At 48.2% G+C, this 17,672-nt stretch overlaps 2 protein-coding genes across 2 annotated transcripts; one reads left to right on the top strand and one right to left on the bottom strand.

The window, feature by feature from the left end:
• Window positions 1-1,009: 1,009 nt before the first annotated feature.
• cebpg (CCAAT enhancer binding protein gamma) lies at window positions 1,010-6,378 on the bottom strand. The gene is made up of 2 exons (XM_041036219.1): window positions 6,247-6,378; window positions 1,010-4,575 (listed from the first exon to the last, which is right to left on the bottom strand). The coding sequence occupies exon 2, from the start codon at window positions 4,466-4,468 to the stop codon at window positions 3,974-3,976; it is 495 nt and encodes a 164-aa protein (XP_040892153.1). The 5' UTR covers window positions 4,469-4,575; window positions 6,247-6,378; the 3' UTR covers window positions 1,010-3,973.
• A 4,537-nt stretch (window positions 6,379-10,915) lies between these two features.
• Window positions 10,916-14,065, top strand: cebpa (CCAAT enhancer binding protein alpha). Its single transcript, XM_041036086.1, has one exon. It carries the CDS (start codon window positions 11,118-11,120, stop codon window positions 12,015-12,017), a length of 900 nt encoding a protein of 299 aa, XP_040892020.1. The 5' UTR covers window positions 10,916-11,117; the 3' UTR covers window positions 12,018-14,065.
• The last annotated feature ends 3,607 nt before the right edge of the window (window positions 14,066-17,672 follow it).

Raw genomic sequence — 17,672 nt, 5'->3', positions numbered from 1 at the left:
TGCTATCTGTCCACACACACACACACACACACACTGATCTAACATTTCACATCCAGGGACCCTGTCTCTCTCCCTCTCTTTGTCTCTCTCACTCCATCTCTCTGTCCCTCCCTCTCTGTCCCTCTCTGCCCCTCCCTCTCTCTCTCTCTCTGTCCCTCTCTGCCCCTCTCTCTCTGTCCCTCTCTCTTCGTCTCTCTGTCCCTCTGGGTGATGGAGGCTCGGCGGCGGCGGCGGCAGCAGCTGACCTCTGATTGGCTGCAGCGAGCTGTGGAGCTCCTGCTGCTGTTTGCTGTAGCGTGGCTCTGTGTTTACCGTGTGGCCACTTCCTGTTTGTTCGGATTGTTTCAGCTCAGATGGAGTCGACTGCAGCTGTTGCCATGACGATCCCTCCTCATCCTCCTCTGAGGATTTTCACAGATGTTCAGAGGGTCCCTGAAACTCTTCCTGAGGACACTCCTGGGAGACCGTGGACGATCTTTGTATAATTGAACAGTTTCTGATGAGTTTTATTTTCATTTTATCTTGAAAATGAATCTTGGTCTTCGTGGCTTGTTTTAATTGAAGCCTTTTGTTAAATGAGTTTATCGACCTACGAGCTGTAAAGTCAATCATTACACATCAGGAGTGATACGATCTGTCCAGATAAACCATGTCAGGGGACAGTGGGACGTCCCAGCAGCACTTTGCTCCATCAGGACACACACTGCTCGCATCATTAACGTCGCAGCCAATCAGACGTGAGAGACTCTCACTCTGACTGAGTATGAGTTCATTCATACACGGTGAAAATCACTGGGTTAATAACTGCACAGTTTGTGTCCTAGTTAGTTACTGGACTGACTTTTCTAAAACTTTAACCAGTGTCAGTTTAATCTGGTATTTTATTGTTGGGTTATTATGGGATGGATTTACATGCTAGAACAGCCAGTGACAAACAAGCTGTGTTGGATTTGACGTCTGCAGATCCAACACTCCACACTTTGGAAATCAAAATCAAAACACACGCTTCAACTTTTATACTCAATTTTAATTTACAATGCACGTTACCCCAGAATCCTGTGATATAAAAAAGCTGAGAGACAGTGACAGAGAAATGCTGCCCAGCAACATTCAGGCCAAAGCTACGGGCGACACACATCCCGACGCGTCATTTCACAGAAAACAGCACGACACAATCACATCTGCCTCCGCACCCACTCCGAGTCAGGAGCTGAGACACACGCTCCTCCCCCCTCATGCAAAGACGTCTCTATAAACATGCTGCTGATTGGACGAAAAGTGTAGAAAAACAAACCCTAGAAAAGTGAAAAAGATGAAGGCTGCGCTCGGCGAGGCTCACCCAGCGAGCGGGAAACGTCCTCACGTTCTCACGTTCCGTCTCGTGTGTGACGAGTTCAAACACGGTAAACAGAACAGAACAGAACTGCTGTCGTCAGTGAGTCAGGCTTCAGTTTAACACACACACATCCCTGTGATGGGGTGTGTGGTCTCTGTTCTCATGTGTTTGTTTCACTGAAGACTCAGTGTCCATGTCCTGAAGACACTGAGACACCTCTGAACCTCACAGTGATCAGCTGCAGTTTGAAAAAGCTGGTTAGACCTTCCAGGCCTACGGCCCCGCTCTGCACTGAAGGAACATGAGCGCACAACGTCCCGGTCAGAGCTGTTTACAGTGTCGCACTGTGATGGGAACGCTGTGGGAACGCTGTGGGAACGCTGTGGGAACGTTGTGGGAACGCTGTGGGAACGCTGTGGGAACGCTGAGCTGAGCAGCTCAGGAGCAACAGCAGGACTCAGACATACAACAACATTCCTGCAGGGAGGTGAAGCTCCTGACAGACAAACACTCCACACCCACACAAAGCTCACATAATTATAAAGTCTGACAACAACAACATGCTGCGGCCCCGCCCCACCCCACTCACGGCGTGCTGACGGGGCAGGGCCGCGGCGGGGCCTGTCCTGATCTGCTCAGACCTCATTAGCAGATGGCTAACGACCCGGCCCAGGTTCAAACTCAATTTAATTTAAGCTGCGGCTCGTCTGAAGTGTCTGGGTCCGCCCAGCACCACAAACACACACTGAACACACAGACACACACCTGTCTGGACCGGGAGTCCCTGCCAGGTGGAGGTGAGGGGCGGAGGGCCGGGCGGGGTGTGAAGGATTACCCCAGCAGATCTCTATTTTTAAACACAGCCTGGGTCTGATCGGCATTTTTGTGGCCAACGTCATCTGGTTCCAGCGTCTCTGCTGAGACGGCGTAACGAGGACTTCAGACCTCAGACCGAGGAAACTGTGTGAGAGGTAAAGGTGAACACCTGGTGTCTCTGGGACATGTCCACAGAGACACCAGTGTTCCTGGGACATGTCCACAGACACTCAACAGCCTGGAAACTCGGCTCTTTAACACGGTGACGTGAAACCAGAGCTCTGAGCTTTGGGTTTCAGACTGATGGTCCAACTAAACAGAACAATGATTCATCTGTTAATCAGATAACCGATCAGTTATTGATCAGCAGATGAACAGTTACACTGCACAGCTCCTGCAGGCCGAGCTGGGCCGAGCTGCTCAGAGGGGCTTTCCTGGAGAGACCTGCTGTACCAGGGTTCTTGCTTTTTTATCAGAATCTTTTTCCAGGACCTTTTCAGTGACTCAGCCCTCAGCAGGGCGATGTGTGACCCCTCAGCCCAGGTTTCAGGGATATGACGTCAGGACTCCTCAGACGGTGTCAAAGGAAACATGCAACGCTGACGGAGGCTCAAACATCAGAAACATATCAGAGACCCAGCAGGTTGGAGCAGGTCTCACTAACAGACGGGGAATAAGACTCTGAGATGATGTTCGTTAAAAATAACCATGACAACAGTATCTTTTTTTTTTGTCCACATACATGTCCTCATGTCCTGTGTCTCCGGTGAATGTTCTGCTCTGTTTCAGAGATGGAGTTCAGTGTTCCAGGTTTTCCAGGACAGGGCTCCTGTTTAAGGCTCACGTTCCCTCCTGGACCGCTCGTGTTCAATGACAGGTGAGTTCACCTGCAGGTGTATGAGCCTCAGTGATGACAGGGTGACCCAGGCTGGAAAACAGAGGCTCCTTTAACTTTTTTATTTGTCTCTGACTGACGGCTCAAACCCGTCGTGTGTGAAGTGAAAGCTAAGGGAGTAAACTGAGAGAGTGAAGTAAAAACCAGAAATGTCCTTAAACATCAACATGTAGTGAATCAAAGTACAACAAAAATCCTCTTTGTAGAACGACAGAAGAAAATACACATCCTAAAAAAGGGAATTTACGAATTTACATCTTCATCCTGTAGCCGAGGAAGCGCAGAGAGTCAGTCCACGTCCAGCCAGTCAGAACCCGGATTAAGCAGGTTTAAAACCAGCCCACAGGAAGAGGAAGCACAGGACACGTGATCTGCTTCCTGCTGGTCCACTTTGCCTGATTCACTGCAGGTGAATTCAGTTTGTAGGAGTTCGTGTCTCCTCACATTTCTCTAATCGATCGATGGATCATCGACACATCCCGACCTTTCAGTCTGTTTGCTTTCTCACATGAATCGGTTTGTTCTGGTGGATCAGGGTCACCTTCTGTCACAGTCCAGAGACTTTTCCGGGACAGAGTCTGAATGAGACCAAATTTACAAGTTATCATCCAATTAACAGGAACTGGAACTGGTTTTCACTTTAAAAGTCTTTCCGTTCAAATTTGACTGGATTTTATAAATAAAACACTCAACTATCCCATATTTATATAACTGCATGTTTCCTGTGGAGTTTTCCTTGGTGGACATTCTGGTGGACATTCTAGTGGACGTTCTGGTGGACACTCTGGTGGATGTGTGGTGCTGGCACTGGCTTAAATAAGATAAAATAATAAACCAAAGAGAAGCAGTGAAGAAGATGTGAGGTCACGTTTCCAAAGTTTCCAGAAAAGCTGCAGATACCAAACGTCCATGTGCCCCCGCCACCCTCACTGCCCATTGGTGGAGGTGTTGTTGGGGGCGGGGCTGGAGCCCTCTGCCCCCGCCGGCGGCTGCACGTTGTCGGCCAGGTTGTGGGCGTGCTCCAGGAAGAGGTCTTTGAGCACGCTCAGCTCTTTGCTCAGCAGTTTGATTTTGGCCTCCAGCCGCTCGTTCTCCTCCTTCAGCTCGTTGACGCGCTGCTGCGTGTCCATCGCCTTCTGCTTGCTGCGCATGCGGCTCTTCTTCACCGCTAGGTTGTTGCGTTCGCGGCGCTGGCGGTACTCCTCGCTGTCCTTGTCTGCTGGAGGTTTCTTCATCTTGCTGGGGGGGAGGGCTTTGCCGCCTCCGGCTGAAGGGTTGGCGGGGACAAGCTGGGGGACCTGCTGCAGTCCGGCTACAGCTGCCGGCAGAGACGAGGAGGAGGAGGCGTGGGCCTGGCTCTGGATGACGCTCACGCCGTTGTGGTCAGATGCGGTTAGTTTCGGCTGAGACGGCCGGCTCATTTGGATGTGCTGCCTGCAAGGTGCTGATCTCTGACCGGAGTCTCCTCAGGTGTAGAGATGAAACAGTAACAGCAAGAAGAAGATGAGATGCTTCACCTGAACAGAGCCTGGAGGACAGAGGGGACAGAGGGGACAGGTTTCAGTCTGACACATCACAGCTGTACAGGCGCATAATGTTCTGTTGTTTCTAGTGACGGTCGCACCAAACAGTGGCTCCAGAAACCAGCAACAATCAGCAGAAATCATGGAAATAAGAGTTTTCTCAGTACTGGACAGAGGATATGTGACGTGACATTATTACAAACAGTCAAGCTTATGGGACAGTCACAGTTTGGTTGGGTTTAGTTTGGATCAAAATAAGGACATCATTAAGGGTAGAGGACCTCTGTCGCCATGGTTACGATAATAAACACACAGGAGGTGGAGCCACCATGGTCAAAACAAACAATGATCACTGGCGCCTGACCTCCTCCCTGTGTGGATTATGTCGCTCTTTCAGCGTCACCCGACTTCCTCCTGAGCTGGGCGCCGTCTGCAGCACGGCACAGAGCACACATCACAGCTGAGGAACACAGAACATCAGCTGATATCAGAATTTTTACTCCCTAAAATCGACATTTGGTCCCAGGTAACTACCTTTACCTGTCCTGGGTGACTTGAAGATCACAGGAAAACAGCAACCCAGGTCCATGTAACGTGATGGACTCTCCCAGCATCCCACAGTGGAGCCCACGGAGTCTACGGGTCTCTACAGTAAACTGTGATCATGAAATATTCAGGGCTGCAACTCAATCACTTTGTCATCGGTGAATCTGCTGATTATATTCTTAACTGACTGATCCATCACTTGGTCTGTAAACTGTCTCAGTCCCCAGAGACCGTGACTGACAAACAGACCAGATCACATCGAATCCTCACACATCAGACGTGTCTGTACGTCTGGACTGGTTTTTTTTCTGTTGATCAACTGACAGATTAATTACCTAATCACTGCAGCTCCAACCTGTTCAGGTATTTTTAACCCCCCATCTCTGTCTGTCTCAGAACCTGGGAAGGAACCAATAAAACCGTGTGTTGAGCATCTGCAGTCTGATCTGCAGATTCTCAGCTGACCTCAATCCATCAGTCAGGAGGCTGAAGTCCCGCCCCCCTCCAAACACCCACCGGTCCCTGAGAGCAGCAGCGGACACATGACGCGATAATTGGTGGGATTTTTGTTCCGCACGGCCAATTAGCAGCGCCGCTCCGATTGGTCGGCGCGTTGCCATGCAGCCAGTCAGCTGTGCGCAGGGAAAAGCTCTCCGGGTGAAACCAGCTCCGGCTGTTGCCTGCTGTTGCATCATCGTCGGCTCTCTTTGTGCCGAAAGAGGGGAACTCCGGAGTCATGCGGGGCTAAGCACAAACCTCAGTCTTTCGGTGACTTTAATGCGGTTTGACGAAAGTAAAAACACGACAAACACCCAGACACGGCCGACGAGCCGAAACACGTCCCTGAATTTTGAATTCGCGAGCACTTTTAACAACTTTTTGTTCGCTCGAAGCAGCCAACAGATGATTCCCTGGACTGAGTCTTAACGTTATGCCTCCGCTCTCTGGATGAAGAGGCGGACGTGAGTCTAATTTGGCTTTAAACACGAACGAAACTACAATTTCACTTTGTTCTAACAAACCCGTTCAGCCGGGCAGCTAGCCAGCTAGTTAGCTTCTGGTGCTAAACAGCCCTAACCTCAACGTTAGCTCTCCTTTCGGGATCCCGAAGTGTTTAAAACCCAGTTTACCTTCACAGGGTGGCGGTGGAGTCGACCATCCGTCAAAGCAGGAAAAGTTAAGGTAGAAAGTTGGAGTTTAATTCCGTCTGTCTGAGCTCTGAGTGTTTTTGTTTGGAACATGGAGAGGAGCGGATTGCGAAATCTCTTTTACCATGTACGGCAATGTCCGGGTTCAGCCAATCAGAGGCGAGTAGGAGGCAGCGAATCCAGCGGTTTGCCAATCACAGGTGAGTATGCGGCAGAGTGATGCAATGCACCGTGTTATTGACATCTCACCCGACCAATAGGAGAGGGCCGTTGGTTTTGTTTATGTAATGTGAGGTTGGCCAAATGAGTTCATACATGCGTGACTTCACCTCTGAATGACGAGACCTGATCAGAGCGAAGCTGCGAATCACACCTGTTTATATCTCTGCTACAGTTAAACGACAATAACGCGCCGCCATGTTGTTTATTTTAGAGACAAACAGCTTAAAGGACAGTTACAGTAAAACTCACACAAATCACGAACAAGTAAAAACAGTGGCTTTACTACTGAGATCGTTTCAAATTTAAAAAGATGCTTAGTTTAATAGTATTATTAAACTGTATTATTACTACTAATTAAATAATAGGCGAATCAACGTGCTAATTTAATATGATGCTGATGTTCTAACAGCTGTGTGAGTGTTTTACTGACAGCAGTTCGTCCATTAAACACGTCAAAACATAAAAGTACTTTAAAGGAACTGACTTCCTGTTGGTGCTTGTTTTCATCATAATGTTTTCATCATTCCTGCTCTGTCCCTCTCAGGTTTCTGTGTGGAAACATTCACCTTCAGAGGAACACAGCTCCTCGGGGAGCTGGGCAGGTATCACGGCCCTGCTTGGTTTTCATGTTTTGTTGTGATGGAGTAATTTTTCTGCCATTTGAGCTTCGTTTTCAAAAATACACTTGACAAAAATATCCATCGTTTTCTTTGGTGTAGATTTTTTCTTGTGTGAAAGAAAGCAGAATACTCGTCCATCTCGTTGCCTTCAAAACAAATAAAAAGTCTTCCTCTTGTGACGGGATCTTTGCTCAGTCTTTCCACCCAGAATATTTTGGTATAAATAAAGTGTTGAGCTGAAAAAAATGGAAATCGCTTCTTTTTCTAGTCCACAGAAATATTCAGTGCTGAGTCTAAACCTGTCCCGTGTTTGTTTTCCTGGAAATATCTGAAGCAAAATGTGAAAGGGAATTTCTTTTACTTTATTACTAATAATGAACTTTTACACCAGGTAATCACATTTTATTCACTCAGTTCTCCATGAAGAGTAGCTCAGAGTTACAGGAGCATGACTGAGCTGGGACTGAGCTGGGACTCGATGTTTCAGGTTTGGAGAGGGCGAGTCCTCCGTGGTTTGCTGGAACATGGGTGTTTGCAGAGCCTGACGCAAGAAGCATGCAGCCCACTTTAGTCTCTAGTATGGATCCAAAAACACTGGATCCTACATTTCCCATAATGCAACTGGATGTGTCAAACCACACCTCCCTGTTTGTAACACATGTGACCAATGACCAAAGTTCCAGAGACACAGAAGAAAGAACCGTGGTCACAGGTGGAGTGGGACTCCTCATCATCTGCGTGTGAAACGTGTCAGAAACAAGTCACTGCCTTCATCAGTGTGTTTCTATATTACTTTATTACTTTATTACCATATTATTGTTTAAATACTGGACAAATATGCAGAATGAAAGGAGCCTGAGTGAAGAATCAACACGCTGCTGTGTGATCAGTTTGGTAAATACTGGACAGCCAGTCAGAGAGGTTAAAGGTCAACATGTCCGACACACCCTGCCTGAGTCATCTGCTCTCGTGTGCCAAGTCAAACTCACTCTGCTAACACTGTGGAGTACAGTATGTACTGAAGGAGCCACAGCAGTTTTCTGTGCTCTGATTTGATTCTTTGCAGGAAATGGTGCGTGTCTGTCTGACTAATGGTGCGTGTCAAGCGCAGAGAGTCTAAAATCAGACTCTGACTTTAATTTCACTGTAAAACGTCACAAAACAAAATGTTTTTCTGAGGATTTTGTTCTGAGCTGTTGCACATTCTAACATATTTTCACTTTTCATCAGCTGTGAGTTGATTCTGCATTTTTGTTCGCATTGTTTTGAATCACATAAGTGAACCCTGGAACATTCTCAATGATCTTTTAAGCCAAGATCTGTGAAAGTCCCTTGAACTATCTTATTGTTACCTGGAATACCTTTAAGGACCCTCAGAGGTTTCCCAAGAGCTCTTGATCCTTCTCAAGGATACATATAACATCTTAAACTGAACCATGAACCAACTCTGTGATTTATAGGTTTCCTAAATAATCCCGCTCAACACAACCTCCTTGCGGATCCGTTGAACATTCTCACAGATCCTTTCAATTTCTTTGTGGATTTCAAGAACCTCCTTATGGAGCTGCTGAAACTCCAGTAATGCCAGTAGCTCGTCCTGCGTGCTGTCCAGTGATCTCATGTTACCGTGATGACAGAAGGGAGAATTTCTTCTGATCTACTCTTCATCAGCCTCTGATGTCTGGACCCGTAGCTTCGTTCCTCCTCTGCATCCTTTGTGTGTCCTGACTCCATGTTTGTTGCCACAGCATCTTCGGGAAAATAGCAGCCTCACAGGCAGGTAAAAAATGGTTTGACGCCTTAGCTGAGCTGACCGGAGATCACCCGGACGTTCAGTCTGAAGTTTGAGGGGACAGGACGCAGGGTGTAATGGAACTGTAATATAATGACAGGAGCCCAACGCTGCTCCCGAAGGACCCCTACAACCCAAGATGAATGGAACCTCCTTAAGGATCCCAAGAGCGTCCCCAAGGTCCACCAACGATCACTGTAAACTCCTCAAGCACCCCTTGAACTCAAGGCTCAAGGACTTAGAATCTAATTAAGGATGCCTCAAAGCTCCTAGAGAGATGGATGGATCGTCTCCTGTGACCCCTCAAATTTTCTCAAGGACCACTGGAACATTTTCAGGGATCTCTTGAATTTCTTTAAGGACCCCTGGAAATGTCCTCAGAGCCATTTCACCACTGTACATTTCTTTTTCAGCTGTTTTCCAGCTGAGAGCAGATGAGTTTTAAAGTGTGGTACAAAGTGTCAGTCAATATTAAGTTTTAAAATTCACGGACATTGGTCCACAGATTCCCCAACCCGGTCTCTCATGTCCAAATGAAACTTGTGAAATAAACCCTACAAGCTTCCAAAGGATCCCTGTCACATCCTCACTGAGCTCTGGTGGAGCAAACTACACTTCTGAAAACAGCAACGAGTGATGAATTACATGAAGTGTCTTAAATCAGTTTTTTTGGTGATGGTAAAATGAAAACAGAAAACAGCTGATTACCATTGTCTTACAGCAACGAAGGGAAATAAATTCTAAACATGGATTAAAACGTATACAGTGTTCCACAGAACACAGGCTGTCTCTGAGGGAGTCGACAGGGGGCGCTCCAGTCCGATGGTTCAGGCTCTCCTCAGTCTCTCTGCAGCTTTACTCTCACCGAACAGCCCTGAAATGAACCTTCTTACCCCTGTTACCCCTGCAGGGACCCCGGCTCCGTGTGTGTGTGTGTGTGGGTAATGATGGGGAGACTTGTTCATTTGTTAAATCAGAGGAAAGCTGCTGCTTTTCTAAGTGTTATTTTAAAAATGTGATATATCAGTTCACAAAGACTGAAACTGTGTCATAAAATCAGAAACAGTGATCGGTGCTGATCTTCAGTCCGTCCTGTCCATATTCATTTGGTCTCAGTCAGATATTTAGAGAGTTAACGGGGTGCAGGCCTGTGCCTGTGGGGTTCCACACTCTTCACAGCACAGATAGGAATGAATGAGCACATGATCTGCGGCGGCTGTGCACACATCCTGCACATCTCATCCGCGCAGTGTCGGTACTGTATGAACCGACCAAAGCTGCCAGAGTTCACTTTTCTTAGTGCTTCATGAGTTCAGAAGAGGGATCATAAATTTAATGACATGGGCGTCATGGATAATTCCCGACTCTGACCGATGCCTCTCTCCTGTGGCTGTTACAGGGATAATACCAAACTCCGTTCGGAAATCTCTCTGTTTAATGTCGCCTTTCCTGCAGATGGAGAGAAACATCTGTTACAGTACAATTAGTACTGAGTATCACACAATATAATTTACTCAACAGCGTTTCTTTGTGTCGCATAACTTCATGTCACAGTGCTCACTGAAGCCCAGCGCGGCTCATGTGGAAGAAATAATCTTACAGCATACAAACTGAAATTTGGTGTTGAACAAGAGAAAAGCAAAGTTTTATGAATTTGGTTTTAGCCGAATTGTAGAGTGGCTCCTGTTCCATCGGGTTCTGGGATTAACTCCTGAGTATTAAGTCCCATATAATAATAATAGTGAAATTAGTTTTGTCAAAACCATTTCCAAACGGAGTTCGTAGTAAGGGGCTGAACGCGGGGAATAATTAGCGTTTTATTCCCCTTTTCCTCCGAAACGTTTTTGTGCAGTGACAGTGGGTTAAATCCTGGGAGTCTCTCTCTCTCTCTCTCTCTCTCTCTCTCTCTCTCTCTGTGTGTGTGTGTGTGTGTCTGTGTGTGTGTGTGTGTGCGCCCGCCCACTCCCTCGTGCTATATAACCACAGTTTGACAGCTCAGAGTTTACTGAGCAGAAGGAATCAGACCGACACCCTGCTGCTTCAGACCGCTTTCCTCTGCCCCGGAACAGAGATCAAACCTGTGACAGTCTGTCCGAGCTTCAGTGCACCGTTCAGTGCATGTCTGCAGGTTTATAGCCCCCCTCTCACCTGAGGACCCGACTTTCTCCAAACTGGATTCCCGGAGCTCCTCACCATGCCTGCCCGGGTTTAGATTCTCCATGGAGCTCTCTAACTTGTACGAGGTCGCACCCCGACCCCTGATGAGCAGCCTCAACCACGGCCAGCAGCCCCCCTCCGGCTACAGAGACCCGGCAGACCTCGGCGGTGAGATCGGAGACAACGAGACCTCCATCGACCTGAGCGCCTACATCGACCCGTCGGCTTTCAACGACGACTTCTTGGCCGACCTGTTCCACCACAGCTCCCGGCAGGACAAGCTCAAGATCATGAACGGAGAATATGACTCTATGCCGTGCGGCCCGGGGCCCCAGCAGCTCTACATGTCCAACTACATGGAGTCCAAGCTGGAGCCGCTCTACGAGCACAACCCGCCGCGCATCCGACCGGTGGCCATCAAGCAGGAGCCCCGTGACGACGAGGACCTGAACCCGGGCATGCCCCCCACCTCCCACCACCCGCACCCGCACCCACAGCAGTACTCCCAGCATTCCCAGCAGCAGCAGCTGCAGATGCCGCACCTCCAGTATCAGATTGCGCACTGCGCGCAGACCACCATGCACCTCCAGCCGGGCCACCCTACTCCTCCGCCTACCCCGGTGCCCAGCCCACACCAGCACCACCACCAACACCCGCACCAGCACCCGCAGCAGGGCGGCCTGAAGCTGCTGGAGCAGCGGGGAGGCGGGAAACCCAAGAAACACGTCGACAAGAGCAGCCCGGAGTACCGGCTGAGGCGCGAGCGCAACAACGTGGCCGTGCGCAAGAGCAGGGACAAGGCCAAGATGCGCAACATGGAGACGCAGCAGAAGGTTGTGGAGCTGACCGCCGACAACGAGAGACTGAGGCGGAGAGTGGAGCATCTGACCCGGGAGCTGGACACGTTACGGGGCATCTTCAGACAGCTGCCGGACGGATCCTTCAAACCCATGGGCAGCTGAGAGACTGGAGGTGGACTGGTATGGATTTATACACACAAATGGTTCTGCAGCTCTTCATGTGTATGGACGGACTGAGAGCTGTGAGGAGACTGAGGCAGCTGAGGTGTTCACTGCAAAAAAACCTGTTTAAACGAAGCATCCTGTCTTTTCTGAGTCCTAAAACTCCAGTCAGCTGCTCAACCTTCAAAAGTTTGGTCTTAAAAAAAATAAGAACATAAAATTAAATAAATAAATAAAAGAACTTGCTCTCAGAGCAGTTTCTCTGGTGTCAGATCATAAAACAGGACAGAAAATGACACCTGACTTTAGAAAACTCTCTTGTTTTATTGGCTGCAGGTGAAATCTTCTCACCTCCATCTCATCGGCTGATTACTCTTCACTTGTTCTGAGAAAATGAGAGTGGTGTTCGCTCAGTAAAAGACTGAATGGCTCGTTCAGACTCCATCTTTTGCTGTGTTCATGTGCCTTTTTAAACTTTTGTGCAAAAGCCAATAAGCTCGTTCCCCTGCAGATCCACACGACAGAGGACTGGTTGTTTTTGTGCCTTATTTCCGTACAGACTGTGTGCCGTGTCACACTTAACTCACATATCAGAGCAGCTAAGGTAGGGCATGGTGGCGATGATCCCAGATCAGCCTGTTGTGCATGTTTTTCCTTAATTATTTTTGTTTGTTTTATACAAGTTACCATCTCCATATCCTCTCCTGATAAACTAGAATTTGTCTTTATAGAGTTATGAAATGCAAAGTGCACACTGCTTTTATATAGGCTAAAGTGTATGTGTATGTATGTATGTTATTTTCTTTCTGCAGAGACAGTAATGCATGGACGCCTGCTCAGTCTTATGTCTCTCCACACGAATGAGGTGCAGGGCTGTTGGCCCGCTCTGGTACGAGGTCTGTCTGATGGTATGGGCGGGCGATAGCACAGCGTTGTCTGTCCACCAGTGCTCAGAGGACAGAAAGTCAAACTCAAGAGACAGAAAAATCCTCTCAAAAATAAAAAAAAGTCAAATATCTTAGCTGCAGCTTTTTATTCACGGAGACATGACGACTGTGAACGACTGTAACATCTCCACACCCATCGTGTCAGCTGAAAACCTTGTAAATCCACTTTGAAGTTTGTGTTTTTCGTGCTTCCAAACCAGTTGGAGTAAAAGCATTTGGGACCTTGCAGACCTTTGCACTATGACATAAAAAAATGCTTCATCTTCCTGCTCAAAAGCGAGGTGGCTCTTCTCTCTTAGGTTCCTAAAAGCTGATGTTGTGGAGATGCAAGTTCTTCGTCTGTATGAATGATGATCGCTGAGTTATCGCTCAGCCCAGAGTCTGGTCATTTAAAGCCAAAGTGAAATATACAAACACATTCTCAAAAACAAAGACTGGAATTGAAACTGTGGTACCTGCTTCATCCTGTCACCGTCCACTGGAAACCCAGCGTCTCCAAACCCACTGGACCCCGTTGGTTTTTCTGCAGAGGACTGACTCTGTGGGAGACGTGTGGTTTCCAGAGGACGGTGGCAGGAAAGCAGCTCTGTCTTATGCACTATTTGTTGTCAAATGAAGCACAGTGTTGTCTTTGACACATGCATGGGTACTGATCTGAAAAGACGAAAACACGCCTCGTTCTACATACGTGTATTTATGTGTCGTTGATTTTGAGAAAAAACAAACAAAAACAAAATGTGAAAGGTTTCTATGCAACACGTTTCTTCCTCTTTTCCACTGTTGTATTGTCTCTCTCTCTCTCTCTCTCTCTCTCACACACACACACACACACACACGCACACACGCAGAGTGCCTTCTGACCTTTGACCTCTTGCTGGTCTGCTTGTCGTGGATTTTTAAAAATCAATGATTTGTGTCAGTGAGGAAAAAGGAAGCACTTTTTTTTTTTTTACAAACTGATGTTAAACCAACGTTTGTTTCAAAGTTAAGGTCTCAATTGTAAAATATGCCTATATATAAATATATATATATAAATAAATATATATATATATATAATACCAAAAAATCTGAATTCTAATAATAAAAGAGTTTGTTTTATCACATTCTGTTTCTGGTTTGCTGTGTTTCTTGGTTCCATGTTCAGGATTTCTTTCCTGTTTGGTTCCTGTTTGAAAATGTGATTATTATAACTGAGTATTTTTCATTTTCACTGACAGACATGTTATTGTATATTTGTGTGTTGATGACTTCGGGCCGATCTCACAGCCCAGAGGGGGCGCTCACCGAACTGTCAGTCAAAACCAAATCTCATGGAGTTTCATTGGTCGGCATCAAAGGCCCAGTCTGTGGCTCAGGCTCATCACTTACTCACATCCTGTGTATAGAAACATAAAAGTCTGAGTTAGGGATGAAAATGAACTCAGACCGATCAGACGGTCACTGTCTTCCATCCATGGTTCCTCATGCTTCATCCATCGATGGCCATTGTCTCAGAGCCACGCAGTGTTGAAGTGTCCCTGAGCCGCACGCTGAAGCTCAGACTGTTCCAGATGTTCTGTCAGCGTCTGCTCACGGAGGAGCCGTCGGACAGGAGGAGACGACGAAGCTGCAGGTTCACGTTCAGCGAGCAGAGTCAGACTGTGCTGCTGTACCTGCTCAGTCACAGTGAGGACAGAGACGCAGTGTCTGTCTGTCCACTCTGAGCTGTCCACAGGAACACACAGAAAGACATCAGTCTCTGTCCAACGTCAGGTCAGTCCACACTGAAGGTCTGAAGGAGAGAAAGGAAACCTGCTTCATCTGTTCATTATGTAACTGTGTGTGTGTGTGTGTGTGTGTCGTCTGTTTATTATACTTTATCTGCTCTTCTGCACAGTGGGTACATTCATATGTACTGACCTAATAAAAGTACAGTTCTGTTTTTATGTAACTGGTGAAGAACGTTCCGCGGTCACCGCGTGTTCAGCCTCCAGCTGTGGTTAGAAGAATGAAAAGGTGAGCAGCATGAACCCGAGGCCCATCAGCTTCAAGCAGAAATGTAGTTTGTTCTTTCTTTATTCAACCAAAGTGCAGGAGGACGTGAATGTCCAGCGTCCAGCAGAGTTTAACAGCTGACACCAGAACACTAAACAGCAGCAACACAAAAATCAAAAGCCTCCATCAGAAATGAAGCTGTGTGCAAAAGACAAGTGAAAAGAAAAAAAGATTTATGGTCAGTTTGTGCTGAAAACAGAAAAGAAAACATGTGTTTGAGATAAAAAGTGCTTTTAGGTAACAGAAGGCCAAACTCAGTGAAATGACCTCAGAGCGGAGAACTGATCCAGATCAACAACTGAACTTCATCAGCAGGGTCAAAGGATCGTAGATTTTCTGGCCATGAAACGGGATCATCAGTTGTTACAGAGTTTGGTTTAGAAACATGCAGATGCATAGATTTCACACAGGAACCACACACACACCGAGTGAGAGACCAAACCGTCGAGCTCTTCCTCTTCTCTCTCACTCTCCTCCACACTCCATCACTGCTGACTGTGTCGAGCTTTTCCTGCTTCTGAACGAAAGGAGGAGGACATGGGGCCACGGGCCCACGGTGCCACAGTGCCACGGGGCCACGGGGCCACGGTGCCACGGGCCCACGGGCCCACGGGCCCACGGTGCCACGGGCCCACGGTGCCACGGGGCCACGGTGCCACGGGCCCACGGTGCCACGGTGCCACGGTGCCACAGGGCCACGGTGCCACGGGCCCACGGTGCCACGGGCCCACGGTGCCACGGTGCCACAGGGCCACAGGGCCACGGTGCCACGGGCCCACGGTGCCACGGGCCCACGGGCCCATGGGGCTGAAGTGACAGATGAATCTTGGGAACATTCGTTTCAGAAACAGGTGAAATTTAGAAAATGAGTCTGAGATGAAACTGAAAACATCCTGACACAACCGGGGGTAAAGGTGTGTGTGTGTGTGTGTGTGTGTGTGTGTGTGTGTGTGTGTGTGTGTGTGTGTGTGTGTGTGTGTGTGTGTGTGTCTGTGTGAGCACATTCAAAGTATCTAGCGTCATCTAGTAAAATCCTCTGGTTCTCTGTCTCCTCCAGAGTCACATGTTTCAGATCACTTTTCTGTCTGTGTCCAGGACAGAGAGAGGACGTGTTTAGCTTAGCTTAGCACAGAGACAGAGAGCAGGAGGACGCTGTTAGCACAGCCCCATCAAAGGAGAAGAAACGCTCTAACAGCTCCACCTCTCTGGACTGATCTGACGTCCATCCCAAACACCCGGCTCTGGAGGAGACCACATCGTGTCAAGGTCTTTACAGATCTCAGAGATTTTTTCAAACGACAGACCTTTTGTGTGACCCGTCTGGCTCGTGAACACACATTCCTCCGTGGGAAGGAGCGTCCAGAGTGTGAAGCCAACACTGCTCCGCCCTCACCACAGTGCTGAAAGCTGTTAAGAGGAACCATGTGACGCTCGGACCCAGCAGAGAGGCCGACTCTTCAGTCCACAGCTCGTCTTCTCCCCTGCTGGTTGGACCTGGACGAGCTGTCCCGTCACTGCTGCCGTTTGACCTGCCAGCCAATCAGACGCTGAGACCAGGGCTGCAGACAATCAATGGATCAGAGCCCAGAACATGACTGATATGAGGACGTAAACATATGCAGACAGGTGGACAGGACGCAGACAAGTGGACAGGACGCAGACAGGTGGACAGGACGCAGACAAGTGGACAGGACGCAGACAGATGCAGAAATAAAAAGAAAACTAATCACTGAGTGATTCTTCAGGAAAAAATGGCTGAATGCAGCTAATCACGGCGTCTGTCCGTCAAACATCATGGTCTTGAGTCTGCGTGTTGTCATGTGGCAGCATCACACGCGATCACACGCTTGTAGTCGTGGTAGCAGAGCCGATAATCCATGGACTTGTTGTGGTTTTGGCTCAAGGAGTCTCAGAGTGTCTCAGAGTGTAAAGACACACAGGTCTTTTATTTTGTGTTGGACGTGAGAGAGCATCTGTGTCTGATGTTGGCTGCAGAGTCTTCCTGCGGATGGAAGACATTACCCTGTTAGCGGCTGGAACTTCTCCTCCACTTTCTTTCTCTCTTTTTTCTGTTTTATTTCCATTTTATGTCCAGAAATCCTGCGCTGGCTGCCTCCCTCTGTCCTCACTGAGTCCAGGACCTGTTGGCCTGACTTCAGTGTTGATGATCCGCTCACACGGTCTCACCGGACTCACGATGGGCGAGAGAGAGAGGGAGAGAGAGATCTGAGATGTGCTGATTCTGGTCTCGGTCGAGGTTTAGTCCTCCATGTCCTGTAGACCGGAGAAGCTTCTGTAGTCAGCAGGGGGTGTGTGGGATCATGGAGCACGAACTGAGCCAAAGCCACATGATGTGACTGAGACTTCATGACGAGCAGACAGGTCCAAACTGTTTGCTGAGTAAAGGAGAAACGGTTGAAACGGGCCGTTGACTAATGGATTAACAGCTGGTTAATACGAGATGATGCGTCTCACCTGGGAGGACACCAGGCCGAGTCCTACCGGTCTGAATCTGGCTCTGGCCCTTTGTTGAATGTCTTCTCTGTTTGCTAACAGGCTCTGAGGACTGAACCATCAGTCTGCGGCCGGTGGAATCCAGGAATAATGTCGGCCTGTGGGTCTCGATCTCTTCTAACAAATAGTGTGGGACATTTTATTTGTCCCTAAATGTCTT

The sequence above is a fragment of the Toxotes jaculatrix genome, chromosome 1, assembly GCF_017976425.1.
Source record: "Toxotes jaculatrix isolate fToxJac2 chromosome 1, fToxJac2.pri, whole genome shotgun sequence".
Classification (NCBI taxonomy): Eukaryota; Metazoa; Chordata; class Actinopteri; family Toxotidae; genus Toxotes; species Toxotes jaculatrix.
Note: the sequence above shows the minus strand (reverse complement) of the source record. Positions and strands in the feature narration are given on the sequence as shown.